This window comes from Manis javanica, chromosome 2 (genome assembly GCF_040802235.1).
Source record: "Manis javanica isolate MJ-LG chromosome 2, MJ_LKY, whole genome shotgun sequence".
Taxonomy (NCBI): Eukaryota; Metazoa; Chordata; class Mammalia; order Pholidota; family Manidae; genus Manis; species Manis javanica.
In genome coordinates, this window is record NC_133157.1 from 65,586,890 (window position 1) to 65,606,594 (window position 19,705).

General features: G+C 41.2%; 1 protein-coding gene across 2 annotated transcripts in view; it reads right to left on the bottom strand.

The window, feature by feature from the left end:
• KANK1 (KN motif and ankyrin repeat domains 1) overlaps positions 1 to 19,705 on the bottom strand; it is a 179,434-nt gene that overhangs the window by 44,263 nt on the left and 115,466 nt on the right. The window contains exon 3 of one of the 2 annotated variants that reach the window (XM_036991128.2): positions 9,982 to 10,101. In XM_036991128.2, coding sequence (XP_036847023.2) covers positions 9,982 to 10,018 — 37 coding nt within the window. In that variant the 5' untranslated portion in view covers positions 10,019 to 10,101. Of the gene's footprint in view, positions 1 to 1,632; positions 1,787 to 9,981; positions 10,102 to 19,705 lie in introns of those variants that run through there. The other variant, XM_017674331.3, reaches the window with a different exon arrangement.

The window sequence follows — 19,705 nt, forward strand, 5'->3', positions numbered from 1 at the left end:
AACAGGGGTGATAGATCTGTAGAAACCTTCCCCAGAAAACTATGGGAGAGAAGGAGAGTAGACCAATCAGCCATATTCCACCTTAGAGGTCACCAAGTGGGGTGCTTATCCAGTTTTAACCAGGGTACCACCCTGGTTAGGTAATAAGCCCAAAGCAAGGGAACCGGAGCCCCGCCTCCTCTCTCTCTCTGGCTGGGCTGCTGACCAGCAGAGAAAGGAGCGAAGAAAGGCCATGGGAACTAGAAAGAACCTTCCAGGGCCTCCTGAACAATCACTTTATACCTGGTCGCCTCTGCCTGGAGGCCGAGGCATTTCACAGAGAGCACCACTGTACGCCTGCATGTGACGGACAGAAAGCAGATAGTACAACACCCACTTAGCGGTGAGGTTAAAGGATGAAGAAAGCAAGTAAGCGTGCGTGACAGAGTGAAAGCCACCTGCTCATTCACGAAAAACAGCCAGGCGAACGGGCTAGGAGAAAACTGCCAAGGGTGCAACACGGGAGGACTGGCAACTGGCAGGGCACACCCAACCCCACAGATTCTTAAGCAGGCATGTGCCTGTGTTTTGTTCTGTATTAGTTGCCCAGCATTATGCCAGCACAAAGTAGGTGTGATGCAAATATTTGTTGATTCAACATTCAGCCTGTTGACTCTAAATATGAAGGAAGCCACAATGGGCATATCAAGATGATAATGACATGCCTCTTGCCTCTTAAGACCACAAAGCTTACAGATTACGAGGCACACAACCATAACTCTTAATTAAAAGGAGGTGATGGCAACTGTTTAACAGAATACAAGGCTCTCTAGGAGGAAAGAAGAGGAAGGGGTGAATTCCCACTGGGACTATCTGGGAACACTGGCTGAAGAGGTAAGAGAGGAAGCAGGACTTGAAGGATAAGAAGGGTTTATAGTAGTAGATGTGGGAAAACTTAAAGGTCAAGATAATAGTGCTTTGAACAAGGCCACTTAGAAGGGAAGGGAAGAGGGTATGATTGGACCAGAGAACAGCAACTGGGATGGTACAGAAGCCCCCACTTCTTTCACAACTTCCTGGACAGAGCTGGTCTACTCCCTGGAGCCATGGAGGGCTGGGAGGGCCCACCGTGATTCCTGTAGGCATCAAAACTGAAGGAACAGAAATAGACCATGATTTCTGTCAAAGTAAGGCCAAAAACAAAGGCTCAGAACCAAGAGAAGGGAATAATTATAGAGATTTAAGCTGGTGAGAGCTAAAATGTTTGGAACGACAGGAAAGAATAAAGGAGTATAGAAAGCTCAATGCTCCTTAATCTTGCCAGCCATCCTTAACAAAACAAAATCACAAAGTGGTGAGAATGAGCAATGGTCACAGGGGTTGGTCCATTACATAGAAAAGGAAAACAACTCCCCTTGTGCCAAATGTGCTTCTGTGCAGTCATTTAAAAGCAAGCTACTGAATTAATGAATTCATCGAATTGAAGCATTTCTACCAAGTTTTGCATCATTCCTTCTAGGAGACACAGAACTACACCCCGATTTAAATTCACCACTATCTGGAAAGTCTACTTTTTCATCACTGAAGTGTTCAGAGGACAGGAAACCAGCGAATTATATCCATAGAAAAAGCCCCAGCTCTAAGGTCCTTTACCTTTCTGGAAGATTTTGTCACACGCTTCTTCATTTAAGTCAGTACGCTGAGTGGTGTCAGTTCCGGGTGCTGACTGCTGGTGCCCAAGTAACACCTGTGCACCCCCTTCAGAGCACCCATAGCTCTGTCTGTGTGTGACACGGCACAGCCCAGAAGGCAGTGCTCAGGGCCTGCTGGGACTCCTTACAGGACAAGCTGACAGGTAACCAACCACAGGCTTATGATGTGATGTGACCATTTCCTCTCAGAAGGCCAAACGGCTGTCCCGGGGGCAGATTTGGAAGCTGTGTAAAGCACGGTGCTAATGGAAACATCGGGTGGCACAGGGCTTCAGTGTTTTGCAATTTTTTCCTGTAAGCCGCACTGTTGGAATGGTCTGACATGCAAACCGCTCCCTCCTCCCCTCCCGGCCTGCAGACTTCCCGGTCTCCGCCCTGGTGCGCTGCAGAATCCGGTATGTCATCAGGCTGATTCAGCCCCTGAAGAGGTGAAGCCCCAGTATATGCCACACAAGGGGCAGCAGGTGCTTCTCCCTCCTCTACCAGGTCATGAGCGGACAAGTCGGTCTTTGTCCTCACTGCTGGGGGGATACTTGCCAAATGGGCTGCCTCAAAATGCATTTCCATGGTGAGCCCCTGATTTGAATGAAACATCCCAGTGAATGAGGAATGCTGGGAAAAGAAGTAAATCAGCTGTACCTTGGTGGATATATGGGCTTAGACAAGGGACATACTGAGAACAGAGAAGCGTGGACTTTTCTTAGTTTAAGGTAAAAGGAAGTAAGTAAGACTAAGGTTTTAAAAGTATTCACCAGTTGGGCTTCTGAATTACCAGAAATATCACATCTTTCAACCTCTTTTGTATTTCTAGTCTTGGAATACTCTCCCCTTTTCCTTCCAGGACTCTTGGAGGTGCCTCCTGTAAAAGACAGCTGATGGAACAGAGAGAAAGGCCCTCAGAGAAGTGGGCAGGGCCAGGAAAATCCGGCCAGGCAGGCTGAATCAATGTTTTCATAAAATTATTTGCAAAGCTGTTGGGATTTATCAAACTAAACCAAATATTTTGAGACTAAATTCAGAAAATCACACAGCTATCTCTTGATCATACCTCACAGACATTATGTCCAAAATAGAAAAGATCCTTCAGAGAGAAAACATTCCAATTAAGTGAAATCATGAAAAAGGACCTAAAATAAACTTCATACTTGTAGCTATTATTAGCAAATTGCTTCCATAAACTTCCATAAAACTACTCTAGTACCACCTCCTTTAAATAAAGGGTTATATGGTGAAACTGTAACCATGCCCACAGCCTCCAGTCCAGCTGGGAGCAATGTCACAGATCACTCAGATCTGGCTTGTCACAAACAAGATGGGGTAAAAGTATAAAGATTTAACCTTCAGGAGAAGAACAATTCCCATGAATCCAACAATTTTTTCCTTGGCCCAGTTTCCCCTCATGTCTATAGTTCTGCTCTTCTATTTGGTGGTTAGAACGGCCTTCTGAAAATTATGAAATATTATTGAATCTGAATATTCAGCTGTGGCTTGCTCCTGGAAATGCCAGAATTAAAAATCTGGTCATGGTAAAAAAAAAAAAAATCCTTAAAATAGCTGCATGCTTATTCCTAAGTTGTGAGATCACTTATCCATATGTAAATACCAGCTGAGATCACTAATGAGATATATATACACACACACACACACAAATGGGCTGCATATTTAAAAACTTTTAGTTTTCAGGCTTCCTAATGAGCTGCAACGCAAAGGCAGAACCAGGCTTAGCTTCTCAAACTGAGCATACTTTTTCTAAAGCATATGGAAATGAGTAAAGCAGTTACAGCAGTTCACTCCACAAATATCCATCAGAGAAGCCAAGAGAGGGAAAAGAGAATCATAAAAAAAAAAAAAACTTTTTTGACTTATAATTTCTATAACTGTTTGAATAAATCTTACCAATTTAATTTCTGGGTTGGGTCTTCCTTGAAGCTTTTATTAGAGCAGTCTACTCAATGCAACTTTTAAATTATGTGGTCAGAAAAGAGCAAGAAATTACTTCCTCTGTGATTTCGAGAGGTATGCTAATATTTTTTCATGGCAGATCAAATCAAAGAGCCTTTTGTAGAAAAGGACCCCAAAGCAGAAAGATGTGAGCTTTAGTCACTCATTTTCCAAGCCCATACAAAACTTTCTCAGAAACTACACAAAGGAGATGAACAGGAATTACCTGGGACACAGGAAAAGGCCAATCTGGAAAAGGAAGCTGATGAGCTATACTTGTGATGGGCTCAGCCAGCCCACCCAAGTCCTTCAAGACAGAGGGGAAGTACATAACCGGAAATAAGGCCCATACTCACGACAGGAAGCCTGCGGGTGAGCAGGGCACAGAACATTCAAATCCCTGTAGGAAGGGCTGTTTTAATCCTTTGCCTCAGTATGCCATTTCAGAATGAAGGCAACAGCTCAAGTTCTTAACAGAGTCAATCTCCCTGTTGGGTTTTTATTTTGTGGTTTTTCTTTCTTGTTGGCACCCGCAGAACATCTGGGCAGACATCTCCAACCAAAGGGTACCTTTGTCCAGCACCCAGAACTAGCAGCAGCCCGAATTCTATCCTTTCCACACCCAAGTAGGCTGGTACTCGCTGCAAGATAAATCATCCTTCCTCGGCTTAACAGGAGGGCTAATCCCTGCCTGAAATCAGACACTTAACCCATTATGACTCGCTCAAGGTTTGGAGCAATACAGCTTATAAGGTGAAGCTGGCTAAAGGTTAAAACCGAAGCCTTGAGAGTTTGTAAACAGGCAAGGCCCAACAAGGGACTCACAGAATCTCTCCAGGGCTGGGTGAATTCTGGGGTTCAAATTAACCAGACAGGCAAGACTCAGAAACCCAGGGTCTCCTATTTGAGGTAGTCTTGGCATTTTAAGTTATGAAACTCAAATGTACCAACTTCTTACTTAAAAAATTAACTATCTTCTCAAACACCACTGCTGTAAGAAAATAATTTCATTTATAAATGCAAGTGTAAAATTAACCTTCAATAAACTAATAACTAAGTTTCATTTAAAGTTGAAATGCATGATCTAATTAAATACAATTATTAAACACATCAAATAAAGGATGAAATGGTATGCTGTACTATATACATACAAGGTATCAGAATATGTTAATTTGGCTCTATGAAATAATTCACTCTAAGAAAAAAATAATTTGTCAACATAACCCTTATGAGGGAAGACATTTGATTCGAAACCATTCTACTCTGAAGTTTCACTGTAGTTCTGAAATACATAGTGTCCTTGACCTGTCCAATAAGAACTTCACAGATACCACCACACTTCCGATTTTTAATATGTCAACAGAATGTCTTGAACAAAGGAAAAACACTCTCCATATTTAACTTCTGGCTTAGCCACTAACCAACTGTGTGAGCTGGGCACGTTGTATTCTGTCATCTGAAAACAGGGAAAGGAGGTTGGACAGGCAAAATCAAAAAGACTCCTTCTAGCTCTTACCTATGTTTTTATGTTAGGCAGCTTTGTTTTACCCTCTTAGCAACTCTGCTGATTAACACTGAACACACCACTTCTGAGAGAATGCAAAGCACAAAGAGGAACACACACTTAATTCTCTTGCAGACTGAATCGGGACATCCTGGAAGGTCATGGAGGATGCCCCCAAATTAAAGAACCCCAGTTTCTAAGCAGCTAACCCTCTGCCTTCGGAGTAACGCTATTGCAGGCAGGTCTCAGACTCACCAACTCTACTGTGCTCTGACTCTCTGTACAGATGGTCTCAGAAAACACCGGGTTGGTTCCAGCCAGACCAGTCAGTGCAAATAGGTCTTGCCCTGTAACTGACAAGCGGCACACAGTCCTGCTGTCAGGTTCACTACAGTGGGCTCAGAGTTCTGTTTGAGAACTGCCCCTGCCCAGAAAAAATATTTACCCAACCGGGACTGGGCTGCTCTGCGCTGCAGCATTCTAGCTGCTTGGCCATGAGACTCTGCCTCTGTCTGATCGACCGGGTCTTATCAGTGGCCTTTGTACCTCATTTAAGATCAACATGGAGACAAAGCCTGGAGCCAAGTAACTGACCAGGGTAACAATATTCTATGAACTGTATTAGGCTAATTTAAAATGACAACCAAATTTTTAATGTAGCTCAGTAAGTACCTTAAGTAAATATATATTTGTCAGGAAAAAAATATATATATTTAGGCTGCGAAAGAGAAACAGCAAGAGGGGGAAAAAACTATCAACTTGCAAAGGCAAGTATTAGCAAAAACAAAGATGGTGATGGCAGGCATATAAAGTCACTCCATGTGCAAAAAATTATATGAAGTTCTACAGAGTCACAATTAAATGTTATATAAATTAAAAAATAAGGTCAGTTGATAATGCCCATCTATTTGTTTAACTGATAGGTGCAGGACAATAACGTAGTTCTTGCCCCAAATTCAAAGCATCTGATGGCCAAGCACAATGGCTGAACAGCCGTTTGCTAGATCAGGCGCTCAAGACAGAGCAGAACAAGGACAGGGATTTCCCCTGACATCTGACCCACGCTTTACACCTTGAAAAGTGTTTTTAGGGCTACTGTTTTATTTTTTCCTTTCAGCAATCCTGTGAAGAAGGTAGAACAGGTATTATTATTTTCATCTGACAAGGAAGCCACTTGTTATTTGGCTTCTAAAGAAATTCTAACCTCTAATTAAAGTTTCACAGCACTAATTAGCATTCAGAAGGGTACCGTCAGTGCATCCAGTTTACAAACATCAACTGGAAATTTGGGAAAAAGTAGGCTGTCCTATCCCTAAACTATGGAAATACAGCAGCAATCTTCCCAACCAATGACCTTCATTCACCTCCTAGTTAGCTATAAGAAAAGGGAACAGTCCCAAGCAATTTGGAGTGATCCTTCCCCATCAGATTAGAAATGACATTAGGGTACCTTTTGTTATACCATAATAAAATGTTTTAAATTAATGGAAACAAAACTGGATGAAGGCTCTGGGGAAAAACAGACCACACTGTGACAAATGATTGATATCAGCAGTGAAGAAGAAGATGCAATCTGGAAGGGGTACGCTGGTAAGGTGGCCAGGCTTAGCAAATAAAAATAGAGGACACCCAGTAAAATTTGAATTTCAGATAAACAACAAATAATTTTTAGTATAAGTATGTCCTGAATTTTATCTGGATACTCTGTCCACAGGAGACCTCAACTTCCACCGGAATGTACACTCCTTGCAGGTGGGGGATTTTGCTTGCTTTGTTCATTGCTGTATCCTCAGGGCCCAGAAAAACACCTGGTATATTGTAGGCACTCAATATTATTTTCATGTACTAGTAAAGTTTATTTCTTACGCTAGGTGATATGTACATAGGTGCTTATTATATAAACTTTACGCATTACACATGTCTGAAATGTATCATAATAACTTTTACAAATTACATCATTAATTTTGTGCTCTTCTTTTCAAATCAGTACCTTTTATCCAATCTGACTGAAGGGACTCATTGGGGAGTCAGAGTATAAAGGGCCTTGTGAATGGCCTCTTATCCAGTTTAAACTCTAACCAGGGATGTGAATGTGGGGTAATCAGTCCTCAGATGTGTTTTGCAGCCAAGGGCACAGTTTGGCCAAATGGAGCTTTTCCCAGCTATCTTCTTTGCTTCTGTTTTATTCCTAAGCCCATGAAAAGTTTTCTTTTGTCAATGCACTGACCACTACACACAGTATTTCTCCTGTTCTATGGAGCTCAAAGCAGTGATTTTTTTAGGGCAGGGCATCCCTTTTAGGCATAACACACTTAGGGGAAGTATAGTTTAAGAAAACATACTGAACATTGTACTTTTTCTTTAGAAAAATAAGAAAACATGTAAGTTACTCCACATTTAAGACTTCTACTAAACTACTCAACTATTTATCTTTTTCTAATGGGAAAGATCAGTAACCAGCCCTTAGTAGTTGCCATAAAGCCCTCTTTATCCCATCTTTAAATGTTCTTAGGTAAATTATATTTAAAAATAGTATATGTATAACCAGCATACACTTTTGCATTGAGTTTGGCTCCAAAAAAAAGGCAGGTACTTCTTTTGTAATACAAGTGGGAAAAGAAAATGATTTAAAATAATGATTTTTATAAGTATCATCCCAATTATGAGAAATACATAAATTTAAAGACTATATGGAAAATGAGCAAAACAGCTATTTTTGGTGTTCTTGTTTTATGTTTTTTAGACAATACTAAACTTCTATATTTTAAAATCTTCTACAATGAGCATTATATGTACACACATGTATATATAGTATATACATATATGTACCTGTGTGTACATGTGTGTATAGTGTGTATACAAATATACACATGTATATAATATATATACACACTTACACACACATAAAATTAAACTAATTGTGCATGACTGATTTGCTAATCAGATTTGCTTACAGTCTAACAGAGGTTATGTGACCAGAATAAATGAAAACTCTCCCTTACCTAGTCCAGATACCTGTCTGCAGTAAGAATTCATACCCTGATACTCCAGAAATCACAAACCAGAGAGCTTTCCTTTGCTTCCAAGCTCAATGCCTGGATCTGTTAGGCAGGACAGTAGGGAGAGGAACAGAGGTTGCACATGGGTTATCAGACTTTAGGGACACAGAGAAAAGGGACACATCAGGCCAGGTCAAGCTGGAAAATGCATTAGGGGCAAATGGGGTAGGTATCTAAATCTTTGAAGACAGGATTCTGCCAGAGACGCCAGAGGGCTGAGGCCCTGACGCCCGGTAAGTCCAGGTCCCCCTCCCTCTGAGTGAGGGCAGGAGGGGAAGGGAGATCATGGCATCACAGGGGCTGAAACCACCCAACCCACAACACTCAAGAAACTGCACAGTCTTTCCAGCTCTTCTCTCATCAGGTGTTTCACTAAAGAAACAACCCTGATGTTTCGTACTGTCCTTAGGGAAGTCACTCCTTCTCTGCAATGTCCCAGGGGGTGGCAGAGGCGGTGACGCTGACAAGAGCACAATCTCCCAGAAGCACTGTGAGCAGCCTGTGTGGGAGAGCAGGCAAGGCCTCCTGGGCACCACGGTACAGTGTCCCTTAAACATGAGATAATGTCATTCGCTGACAGCAGTCTTGAACATAAACTATGAAAGTCCCAAGAAGCTGGGTGACAGAAATGACAAGCAATGAATGGACAGAGGAAGATCAGTTGTTCCAGATGAAACAGTTGACTTCACCTGGGTTTGGTGTGGGGCAAGCTATGGCATTCTCGCCAGAGGGGCTGCTTGCAGCTGGGGTCGCTGGAACTGAAAATCATGTATGTGTATGTGTTGTATATGTCTACTCAGAGGTCTCTTCCTCCTGCCCTGGTATTTAAAAGTGCTCTACAGCTTACATAGCACTTGTAAGTATGTTTCCGGTGCTTTCATTGGTTCAAACCCTGCAGGTGGATATATTTACTGATGTTTTACAAATGGAGAAATAGTCCTGCCTCATACTTCATGGATAGCGCTGGATGTGGGACCCGAATGCAGGTCTCCTCACTCTATTCCCTCCTCCAGTGCTCAGAGCCAGAGGGACTCAGGTGCTCCGTAAGAATGGCCACATACACAATTACTGCTCCTGTACATGCAGCTCAGGGCCTCAGCCCTCTGGCCTCTCTGGCAGAATCCTGGTAATGCACAAGAGGGAGGAACACCTGGTGTACTGTTTTGAAGAGGCGGTCATATCTTTCCATATACTGTCTCTTATGAGGCTTTTCTCTGTATTTGTTCTATAAATTTCTTCCAAATCTTGGACTAGATGTGCAAACTATATAGGTCTCTAATATATCCAAACTAAGACTGAGAATACAAGTCTTTGTGGTTCATAATATGGCTTGCTTCATATTCCTCTCTTTAGAGAAAATGCCCTTTTCATCCCTCATGTTGCAAACAGAGCTGCTTGGGAGTAGGTGCTACGAATTGTTTTTCAGCATCCAAACTCATGTCCTCTCCCATCATTCGATTCTTCATAAAGAAGTGCAAGAGGAGTATACACATGATACTTGGATCGGCTTTCAGGATTTCACGTTCATCTTTCAACACTCCAATGGAACTGATGTGGGTGATAATTTACCTAACCAACTTCTGTATATAAAGACCAATGATAAAAGCAAATCCTCTCAGAGATGAAAAAACAAAACACAACTTAGACAGAAAATTGCTTTGAAATCCCAGTTATCTAAGCAACATGCCTTTGTCTAAACATTTTTTTAAAAATAAGAAATCAGTTTGCACAAAGACATACACTTACACACACACATGCACATGCACACACTCCAGAGCACAGTTACCTGAGGCACAGCCGTTAACCTTTGTGATGTGAGCCATGCTGGCTTGAACCCAATGACAGATCCAGAAAGGTTTGGGAAGTCATGCAAATTTTATGCATCGAGTTCCCAAATGCATTCAACCTGCAACAGTAAAGAGAGCTCCATCAAAATGCATCGTTTAAAAATATGTACACTAAACCTTTGACTTCTAATTACAAAGATGACTGTTAATGAGGAGAGCATAACAGAATAAGGGAGACAGCCTCTGGATCAAAGTGGTGGCTGCCCTGAATCTGGCCACGAGGTGTTCAGAGATGACCAGCCAGATGCACCCCTGGACATAACAAGCCGGGCTCTAGACAGAACACTTCCATGGGGGCTAACACTGGTTCTCCAGCAATGTAATTTCTTTAGGAAGTTAGCCCTCAAATGCAAATGATCTGCACATGTGTATCATTCTGTAGCACTTTCCACACTATTTTTGGTTTTTAAAGTTATCTTCCTTTCCAAATGTTGGTTCAACAGTTTCATTTACTTGAATGCAATTTCAAAGCAGTTGCTGCACCAAATATTCACATTTTTTAGAACACTGAATTCATGAGAACTTTTTGAAATATATCAAGTCTTTCACTTACCCAGTCTTCTAAAACATAAATTGATCGAGTCAGTCCCCCTCTTAAAAAAAAACCCTCAGGAGCTCCCATTGTCTTGTTTGATGCACTTCAAGTGACATAGCACAGCACATAGTTTTGAAACATTAGGATTTGTGTTGGGCAGCACACTTCTTATTTTATATTGATTCTCTACTTACACGTGAACTGAGATTGCTACAAGATCTATTATAGTCACAAAATTTAACACAAACAAAAAACAAAAAACAAAAACAGAAAAAGAGCACTGCTCCAAACTTTGCTTTTTCAGAATGAGCCTTTTGAAAAATGCTGGCAAGGGAAGCAAATACTGGCGCAGATAGAAGCAGTCCCCTTCCAGTGTGCCCAAATACTAATGGCAGACTCACAAAACCTAAAGAATTTGAGCTTAACAGTTTCCAAGCTGAGAATTAAAGTGTTAATTCAGAAACCCACATGGTCTCACAACAACAGGAGAATGTGAAAATAATAACATATCCCTACATACTGGATTCTAATACAGCCACTGAAGTCATTTAAGATCTGTTAATCATAGGTAGCTAAATTATTTTACAAAATTAATTTGCACAGTTAGGTAAGTTAATACTGAATCATTGAATAAAATACTCAAAGTACATTGATTAAAAAACTGTGTTCTATCATAAACTGAATTTGTTAGAAATATGTGCACATATTTACACATTTATTTAAAACAATTAGAAGTAAATACACCAAAATGTTGATTGTGGTTGCTGTTAGGTGATGTAATTATGGATGATTTTAGCTCCTTTATTACTTTCGTAATAATAATTATTAAAAAAAGAAACATTAGGTACTTCCTGTCAACTCTGGCTTTATTTACTTTAAAGTGCATTGGAGAAAGAAAAAAGCATTTAAAAACTGTTATGCAAAAGGAAACTCAGACCACAGACATGGAGATTGTAAGAGGTCAGAAATATAAGTAAATAAAAAGGAAGGAAGAGGAAATGGCTGACTGCTTTGATCACACAAGGTGAGAATTTCTTGGTACAGAGCTACTGAAATTTCCTTCACTGTTTGAATGGATTTGCACTGCAGTTCAAAGGGAATTACAGTGGAAGCACCTCTGTGCAAACGGTGAAGGACGGGGTGTTTCACAGACTGCTACTGGCAGGCGCGCTCCTTTGCACGGCATTTCCCAGCTCTGGGGACTACCGGTGAGCTCACCCGCAGAGACTGGCTGCTCAGCCTTCCACCTAGGCCACTAAGCTCCCTGTTGGTGCCCAGTTTCTGGGCTCTAATCTCTCTCTGAACAGAAGCTGGTTCAGGCCCACAGCATTGAGTGTGGACAGCAATGACCTCTGTGCACAGACATTGCTGGCTGATCAACAGGCAGGCTTTAGGGGGACAGTGAGCATTATTTTTAGGAATGACTATATATGTCTGACAAATATGTAGATTTGTTAAAAAAAAAAAGGTGGGGATCAGGAAGACTGAAGGAGGAGTGGGGAGATGAAGGGGCAAAGGAAAGGAGCCCAGCTTCTAGAATTACTCAGCAATTATCTTTTTAAAAGCCAACAACAAAATTTGTTAAGCAAAGACCTTTACTAGCACCTTTCTACCCCTTTATTTCTGTACATTTGCTTCATAATGGCTTGTAAATACCACCATTTAAACTCTTGAGGGCAAACAGAAGGCAAGAAGAAACAAGCTGCAGGTGTTACCGGTGGGTGGGTGAGGTATGTGTCAAGGTATTTGGATGGAGATGTGCCCAGAATCTTCCAGTCAAGCTTCATAAACTTTGGTCCAAGGTCCTCTCCTGTTACTGAACTGCTTTCACCTGGCAGAAGATCTTTATCTCAGATCCAATTTGGTCTGTCCCACCCTCTCCCAAATTGAACAATAAAATCAAAATGAGGAAGAAACCTAAAATTAGGAACTACAAGCATATCACTGGTAAAACAACAAGACATGCTTGTCACTGGGTGTGGATCCTGGCAGTGTCTGTGCAAAAACAACCATTTTATATTGTGTACTCATGTTCCCCAGTTATTGTGCATGCCTGACAGGTGGCCTGAAAGTGTGAGAACTCAGTCTTTCTAATGATATGTGGATTCTCATGTCAGTGCATTGTCTAAACCAGCAAAGGCTTGGCCACGATCCATTCTTTTACTGATCAATAAACTACTGCTTTTCTGCCTCAGAGAAGACTGCAAACCAGTAAATCTTAAGTGGTACAATGGTCACTTAGCTCTGCTCCCTATGAAAAAGCACTTCTTTAAAAGGATTTAGGGAAATGCATCAATAGAGAAAATTAAGAATTTGTCTCCACTCTATTTCAAGGGACTGATTTGCATTGAAGAAGGTTTTAGTGGTTTGCCAAGTATGGTGCAGAGACTAATGTAGACCCTGAAAGAATTAACTCCATGAATACTTTGCATTCTCTTAATAGGAAACATGTGGAAAAGAACTCTCTACATCTTCTCTAAGAATGCATCAATGAAAACAAAGAGATTAAATTGAGATTTGATATATACTCCAGGTGACCACTGCCAACCAATCAAACACCACTGCCCTGGTTAGGACCAAGATGATGGTGAAGGCATCAGTGATGACAATGCTAGTGACACTCAGTGATACTGGAGTTCTCATCACTATGAGTGACTGGTATCTGAAGTGTCATCTGCTCAAAGGCACACCACTATCTTCAGTACCACTAAATTAAAAAAGATGTTGCTAAACAGTGATAAAATGCATTCTAAAAATTACATTATTTGTAAGATGCATCCCATCCTCATTCCAAGTAAAACGTGAAAATTGTGCACCTTTAGAAATGGTGTAATTATGTTATGCTCAAGTCACTTTGTAAAGCACTTAACAGCTGTTGCCTTATTTAGACTTCATGACAACTTTATGAAGTACTAAAATCCTCTCTCCCCACTTTACAGATAGGAAAGTGAGGCCCAGGGAGGTTTAGAACTTGCTGAGGACCCACTTAGTGACAGAGCTGCATGTGGAGCTAAGCAATTCCGCCTAAGAGCTCAGGCTCCAGCCCCTGTGGTGTGTGTCAGAGTGAGGGCACTGCCCCTTTAACAAATAGGAGCTTACAGCACAGTGGGGTCCCTTCCAAGGTAGTCACCTGAGGGATGGACATGCTTATGGCAGGGATGCTTTGCTGAGATTCCTTTTAGACAGAAAGTTATGCTTTAGAAATGTATGTAATATTGTTTATAAAACAATTACATTTCCAACTTTATTCCTTGAGATTATATGTTTAAGAGCTTGAAAAGGCACTTACGTGATGCATGGGAAGTGTCTTGGTACCTAGTCATTACACTCTTCTGGACTCCACGTGATTATCAACTTTGTTCCTTAGACTTTGCTATAAATGTCATTTGACTCTTTCAAAAAACTGAATACTTTTTCAACTGAAAAATATTTGCCAACACTGAGGATAGGTGGGAGGCTCTCAGTGGAATCACAAGAATTTAAAACCTGGATAGAATTAGGGCAGTATAATTGGGACAAGAACCTTGCTGCACAAAATGACATTTATGAAAGGGGAGACAATCATTTTGATGTGGAAGTTCTAAAATGTCTTTTGTAACATGTTACAGCATTTTTCCTTCACTTAATAAAATTAAGGAAGCCATATAAATAACTTTACCTAAAACCTGAAAAGACAGAACATGCAAAAAATAATCAGTATTTACTGTTTCACAATCCTAACCTAACTGTTGTTACCACCTGAGACTATTTCTTTTCAAGTACTATTTGGCTATATTTTAATTACCTTAACATGTTTTAAAGACCTACAACATCCTATAATTTGTGCCAGCTACTATTTTGTTTCTATTTTGGACACATAAGATAAACTAAAGCACTGTGCCACTCCCAGAAGTTCATGCACTTGTGCTGGAAGCAGAGACACAATTAAAGAAGAAAGCCCAAGCACAGCAGTGTGTACACAGTTCAGTGGATAGTGAGGTGGTGAGGTGGTCTTACTTTGCCCAAAAAGGGTCAGAGTGGCCAAAAAAAGTATTCATAAGAGACCACTTGGCCTATGTCTAAAAGGATGAATGAGTGCTTTTCACGGGGAGAAAGCTGGAAGGGCATTCTAGGCAGAAGGAACAGCACAAGCAAAGGCAGGAGACAAAGTGCATGGCAAGTAATGCTGTGGCTAGAGTACCATCTGCTTCTGTGAGGACTCAGCCATAAATGAACTGCCTGAGACAAAGATGACATAAAGACACTGCTGCTAACCAGAAATCTAAAAAAAACCAAACTGAAACACACACACAGACACCCTGGTAGAAAATGGATAGCTCATTTATTTTGTTAAATAAGTCAGCAGTTCAGTCATCCAAAAAACTACTTGAGCTATTATACACTATGATTGTCCACATATTTCTGTCAAGTGTTTAATTAAAAGTATGTCTGAGTGCAAGTTCTGCTTACAGTTCATCATCAGATTATCTTCTGATGGTTTCTGATACTGGCTCCTACCAAAGGAATTATGGGGAAGCATTAAAAAGTTGTTGGGTTTTTTGCAACCAAATTACCTAATTATGACCCAACCCCATTTAGCCTCTTCAAATACAGCAGGCAGTTTTCTTGGTATTGGGTGGGTATAGGTGGAGGGAAATAATTATCAATCAAGATCTAAATTAGAATCCTACTGGGATACTGGCTTTCACTTATAAGGTAGAAAAAAGTTCGGGTTTTGTCCATGAGAGACATATTATGCCATGTTTGTTCAAATAGCTCTATTTGCAACCTTATTCTTTGGAGAAGAAGATTTGGGAGGCTGGAGGAAGTACTTACATCACAGGAACAAGTTAAAATGCAGGTAATAAAGAGAAAATATGGAAGAAGCATCAGTAAATAAATTCATTCGTTTAACGAGTGCCTTTGATGTACCAGGCACTGCTTTTGGCACTGGGGATAGAGCAGTGACAAAGCAGATGCCCAATCACCCCCTTTCCCCAAAATAATCTAACTAGAGATCTGTGCTTTAGCCCAAAGATAATTTATGCTCTCAGTGTGCTTAACAGATTAGCTGTACTAAATCCAATTCCCTACCTATCTTTTCTGCCTTATTTTAAATGAGTTCCCCTGTTAAGATCTGCCTCCTTGTGCACCAAAGTGGGTAGGGTGTGTCCAGCCCTCCCACAGACCCTCCCTGCCCATCCATATGCCCTCTTCACCAGGAAAGTACATCAGTATCCTTCCAACAGTGTGCAGAGGGCAATGGTGCTGACAAACAGGTTAAACTCATCGCAGAGCCTGCAAATACTTTCAGAGGCTTGCAGTGGCTCTGCTCCAGCTGGGTTGCTGGAACCCACACAGCTTCCTGAACACTGAGAGAGAATCGGTGCTGGCAAATTTTCTTTCCAGGAAATTTTTCTGGAAAATGAGAGTTTATCAGATCATAACAACCTAACCTGAAAACTAGCTGCTCGTCTGCAAAAAAGACTGGAGAAGAGCTGACAAATGAAAATTAGGATATGGAAGCATTGCTTTTTTAAACGTCACCACCCTTACATTTTTTGCTGATTTCTGAGGAAATTAATTTGGTGGCTCATAGAGGCTCATGAAATAGTATTTATTAACTTGCTTTCATTCATCTTCAAAGGACTTAGGGAAAACAGACCACAGCAGAGACCTAAACCTTGATTTTATAAATATGTCCATATTAGTGATCCCTTGCACTTCCTCAGCAAGCTGTCAACTGGTGGTGGTTCATGAGTTAAAATGTTATCGCTTTCAACTATTCAAATACTAAAAAAACAAATGTAACAGCCCAGATGTGAGAATTGATTTAGTGCAGTGTGGAAGGCTTCTGTCCACGTCCTACTTGTTTAAAATGTGCACTTCTCATTCACTTACTGCTGTAGCAAACATTTTTCCTTTAATGCCTGTGGGATTGGATTCTTACATGATATTTTCTGTGATTATTCTTAAAACCAATCAACACTGTTACTGACAAGTGTAAGGGTTCTAGGGAATGTGACTAAGAGGGGATCATAAAACATCCTTAGGTTCCTAACCCTCACTGAGGTCTCAGAGTGTGGTTCCCAGACCACCAGCTTGATTTTCTGGGAACTTCTTAGAAGTGTAAATTCTCAGGCCATCCCACACCGAGTGAATCCTGAACTGCGGTGCCGCCTGCTGTTTGCATTATAATAAACTCCCCAGGTGACTCTGATGCTGGCCAGAGGTTCTCAAAGCTGCTGCTTAAATGATGGACTAATTGGGAAAAAATTAAGTCCTAAAGCTCCAAGAGCCAGGAATGTCCTCTGATCTTAAGAAAATGGTACCAAGTAACTTAGAATACCTCCCCTAGGAAGACGGACTTTTTTTCCATCCAGTTATTCAAAAAATATTGATTGGGTACTCAGCATGTAACAGGCACACTGCTGGCCACTAAAGTGATGCACAAAATGGAATCTGTTCTGCCTTCTTGGGGCTTTTGGCAGGAATCACATCCACATACCAGCAAATCATTAACAAATTACACTAAAATGCCATAGCATTTAGCTAAAGAAAGGACAGGTGAGAATAATGGAGGCCAAAGGTTTTAGGATTCAAAGTTGAGGCTATGGAGACGGATGGGAATGGGTGGTCCATCCAGAGCAAAGGCATCTCTAGGGAAAGGACACTGATGCTGAGATTTGGGGATGGGTAGGAGGTAAATGGGAGAGTGTGGGAGAGGAGAATGGCCCAGGGAACAGACCAACACAATGCACCACACAATTTTCCACAATGGCATGTAAAACAACTCAATAAAGGAATAAATTTCTTTTCAAAAAATGGTGCTGCAGCAGTTGACCATATATTGGTAAAATAATGAACCCTGATCATAACTTTTCACCTTAAACAAAAACTAATTTGAAATGAATTATAATCTTGACTGTGGAACCACAACAACAACAAAAATAAAACTACAGAATTTTTAGAAGAAAACAGAAGATCTTGAAGGCCAAGGGCTTGGAGAAGAGTTCTACACAGGACACCTATAAAAATGAGTAAAGGAACCCTCATTTAAAACAGTCAGAAAACCTGAAGGGGGAGCTCTCATGCACGCCCGTACTACCATTGAAGCTGCATAACCAGCAAAAAAGGGAGATAATTCTTATCTTGACAAGGGAGGGCATTTTTCACATGGGGATTTTATCACCTCCCAGCTCCAGCACCAAGACTGTAACCAGCCAATGAGAAACCACCACAACCTCAAACTCCTGTTTTTCTCCAACTGAACTTTTATTCAAAACAACACTCCCTCTCTCCCAATTTCCTCCTGAAACTTGGTAAAAACTGACCTCCCTTTTGTCTCTTCAGACTTGTCTATGGTTTGCCATAGTTTGCTTTGTCCTGAATTGCAATTCCTCTACTATTCCCAAATAAACTCACTTTGCTAGTAAAATCCCTGGCTATTTATTTTTGAGATTGGCATGCCAAAAGACATGAAAATACAAATTGATGAAGTGGTCTTCATCAAAAAATCAAAATGGTCCAAAGGCTCTGGAGCAGTAAAAAAGCTTTGTGCATTTGAACAACTGAGTTTATTAAGAGGGAGAGAAAGAGCTTGGGCTGAGAGGTGAGGGGAGTTGAGTCTAGATTATGAGATTTCCTGGGCCTTGTTGGCCATAGTAAGGAGAACAGGTTTCATTCTAAGTGCAAAGTAACATCACTGACGGCTTTAAAGCCCAAGAGTAACAAAATAAACAATCTGATGTCTAAGTATTTTGCTTAGGCCTCTCACTATCCTTACGGAGAGGTAGGTGGGGCTTCTTTAGTTATATTATCGTGGGGAAAGGACACTGGGCGCTCCAGGAATGCTTTACTCAGACTTCACATAGAGAATTTCACTTTGAAGATATAACCAGCACTTTGATTTTACTTTTGATTTTTAAAAATTTTATTTTCTACTCTTTCCAGCAGAAAAGCTTAGCTATGCTAAACAGAAATTTCCCAGATGTTCTTGTGTTTTCCCCAGAACAAATTCCTGCTCATTTAAGAGAAACTTAAAAGAGGTCAAGTGCCTAAGCTCAGGAGATAGTTTACAATTTGCTGCCTGACAAGAGTTCCCAAAATGTTAAACTGTGTTGTCAGTATAGTATACACACTGCAATTGAAAACTGTTATGGGAAAAGCTGGAACCAGAAACTGAATCCAGAGAATTAAAAAGGCAGAACTAGCATCTACTGTGTTCCAGCCACCTTCAAGTTCAAGTTGTCTTTAACATAAGATACAAGCTCTTCTAGCTAATCTTGAATGTTGTTTTCCTTTAATTGAAATAAATCTCACTTAAGCTTTTCTCTTTTTTATGTAGGAGACTCAGAACATTCTCTGCTTTTCTATTGTCAGGGGCTTTCCTGCTGGGACAAGCACACTGTTTTCGTGACTTAGCAAAAGTACGGCTCAAGTTCATCTGCCCATGTAAGGCGGGCAAGCACCAGGGTGCAGTGTGTGGGTGGGGGTGTTGGCATCTGCCATGGAGATTTTATTTAAAAATAGGAAATGACTAAAAATCCTTGTTTCCTGCCAACATCCCATCCACTGTGAAATGCTTTAGATAATAGTACAGATACAGCCTGACCAATGACAGGCATGCCCAGGAGGGAGAGCCTTGTTCCCTGGTCATCATGGGAAGCGAGGACCCCTGGGGCCATTCCCACCAATTTCAAATGGTCAGAGGCCACAGGCATAGCTTCCGAGGGCCAATTCACATGTTGTCAATCACCTCACATGTTGTCAATCACCCAACACTTCCACCACTTTCAGCTTGGAAATGCAGCAGCCTGAGGAATCCAGGCTCCCTGCAAGTCGGCAGGGGGACTTAAAGCCCTTCCTCCTCACCCAGAGGCACCCTTCTTCCTTACCCTGCTTCTCTGGTTTCCCCTTTGAAAAGACTCTGACAGCAATGTCTCAACTGACCACACTAGGAAAACTGTCAGAAACTGGAACCTGCCAGAGAAAAGGCTTCAGCCCTAACCCCGCACAGAAAGGGTGGGCTCAAGCCAAACACGTAGGCTAAAACTATGTCCCAAGAAGCTGGCTCCAAGCGTGTGCAATCTGACAGCTCTACAGAGCCAAAGGCCATCAGCTCCCCAAATGAGGGCCCTGGGCCATTA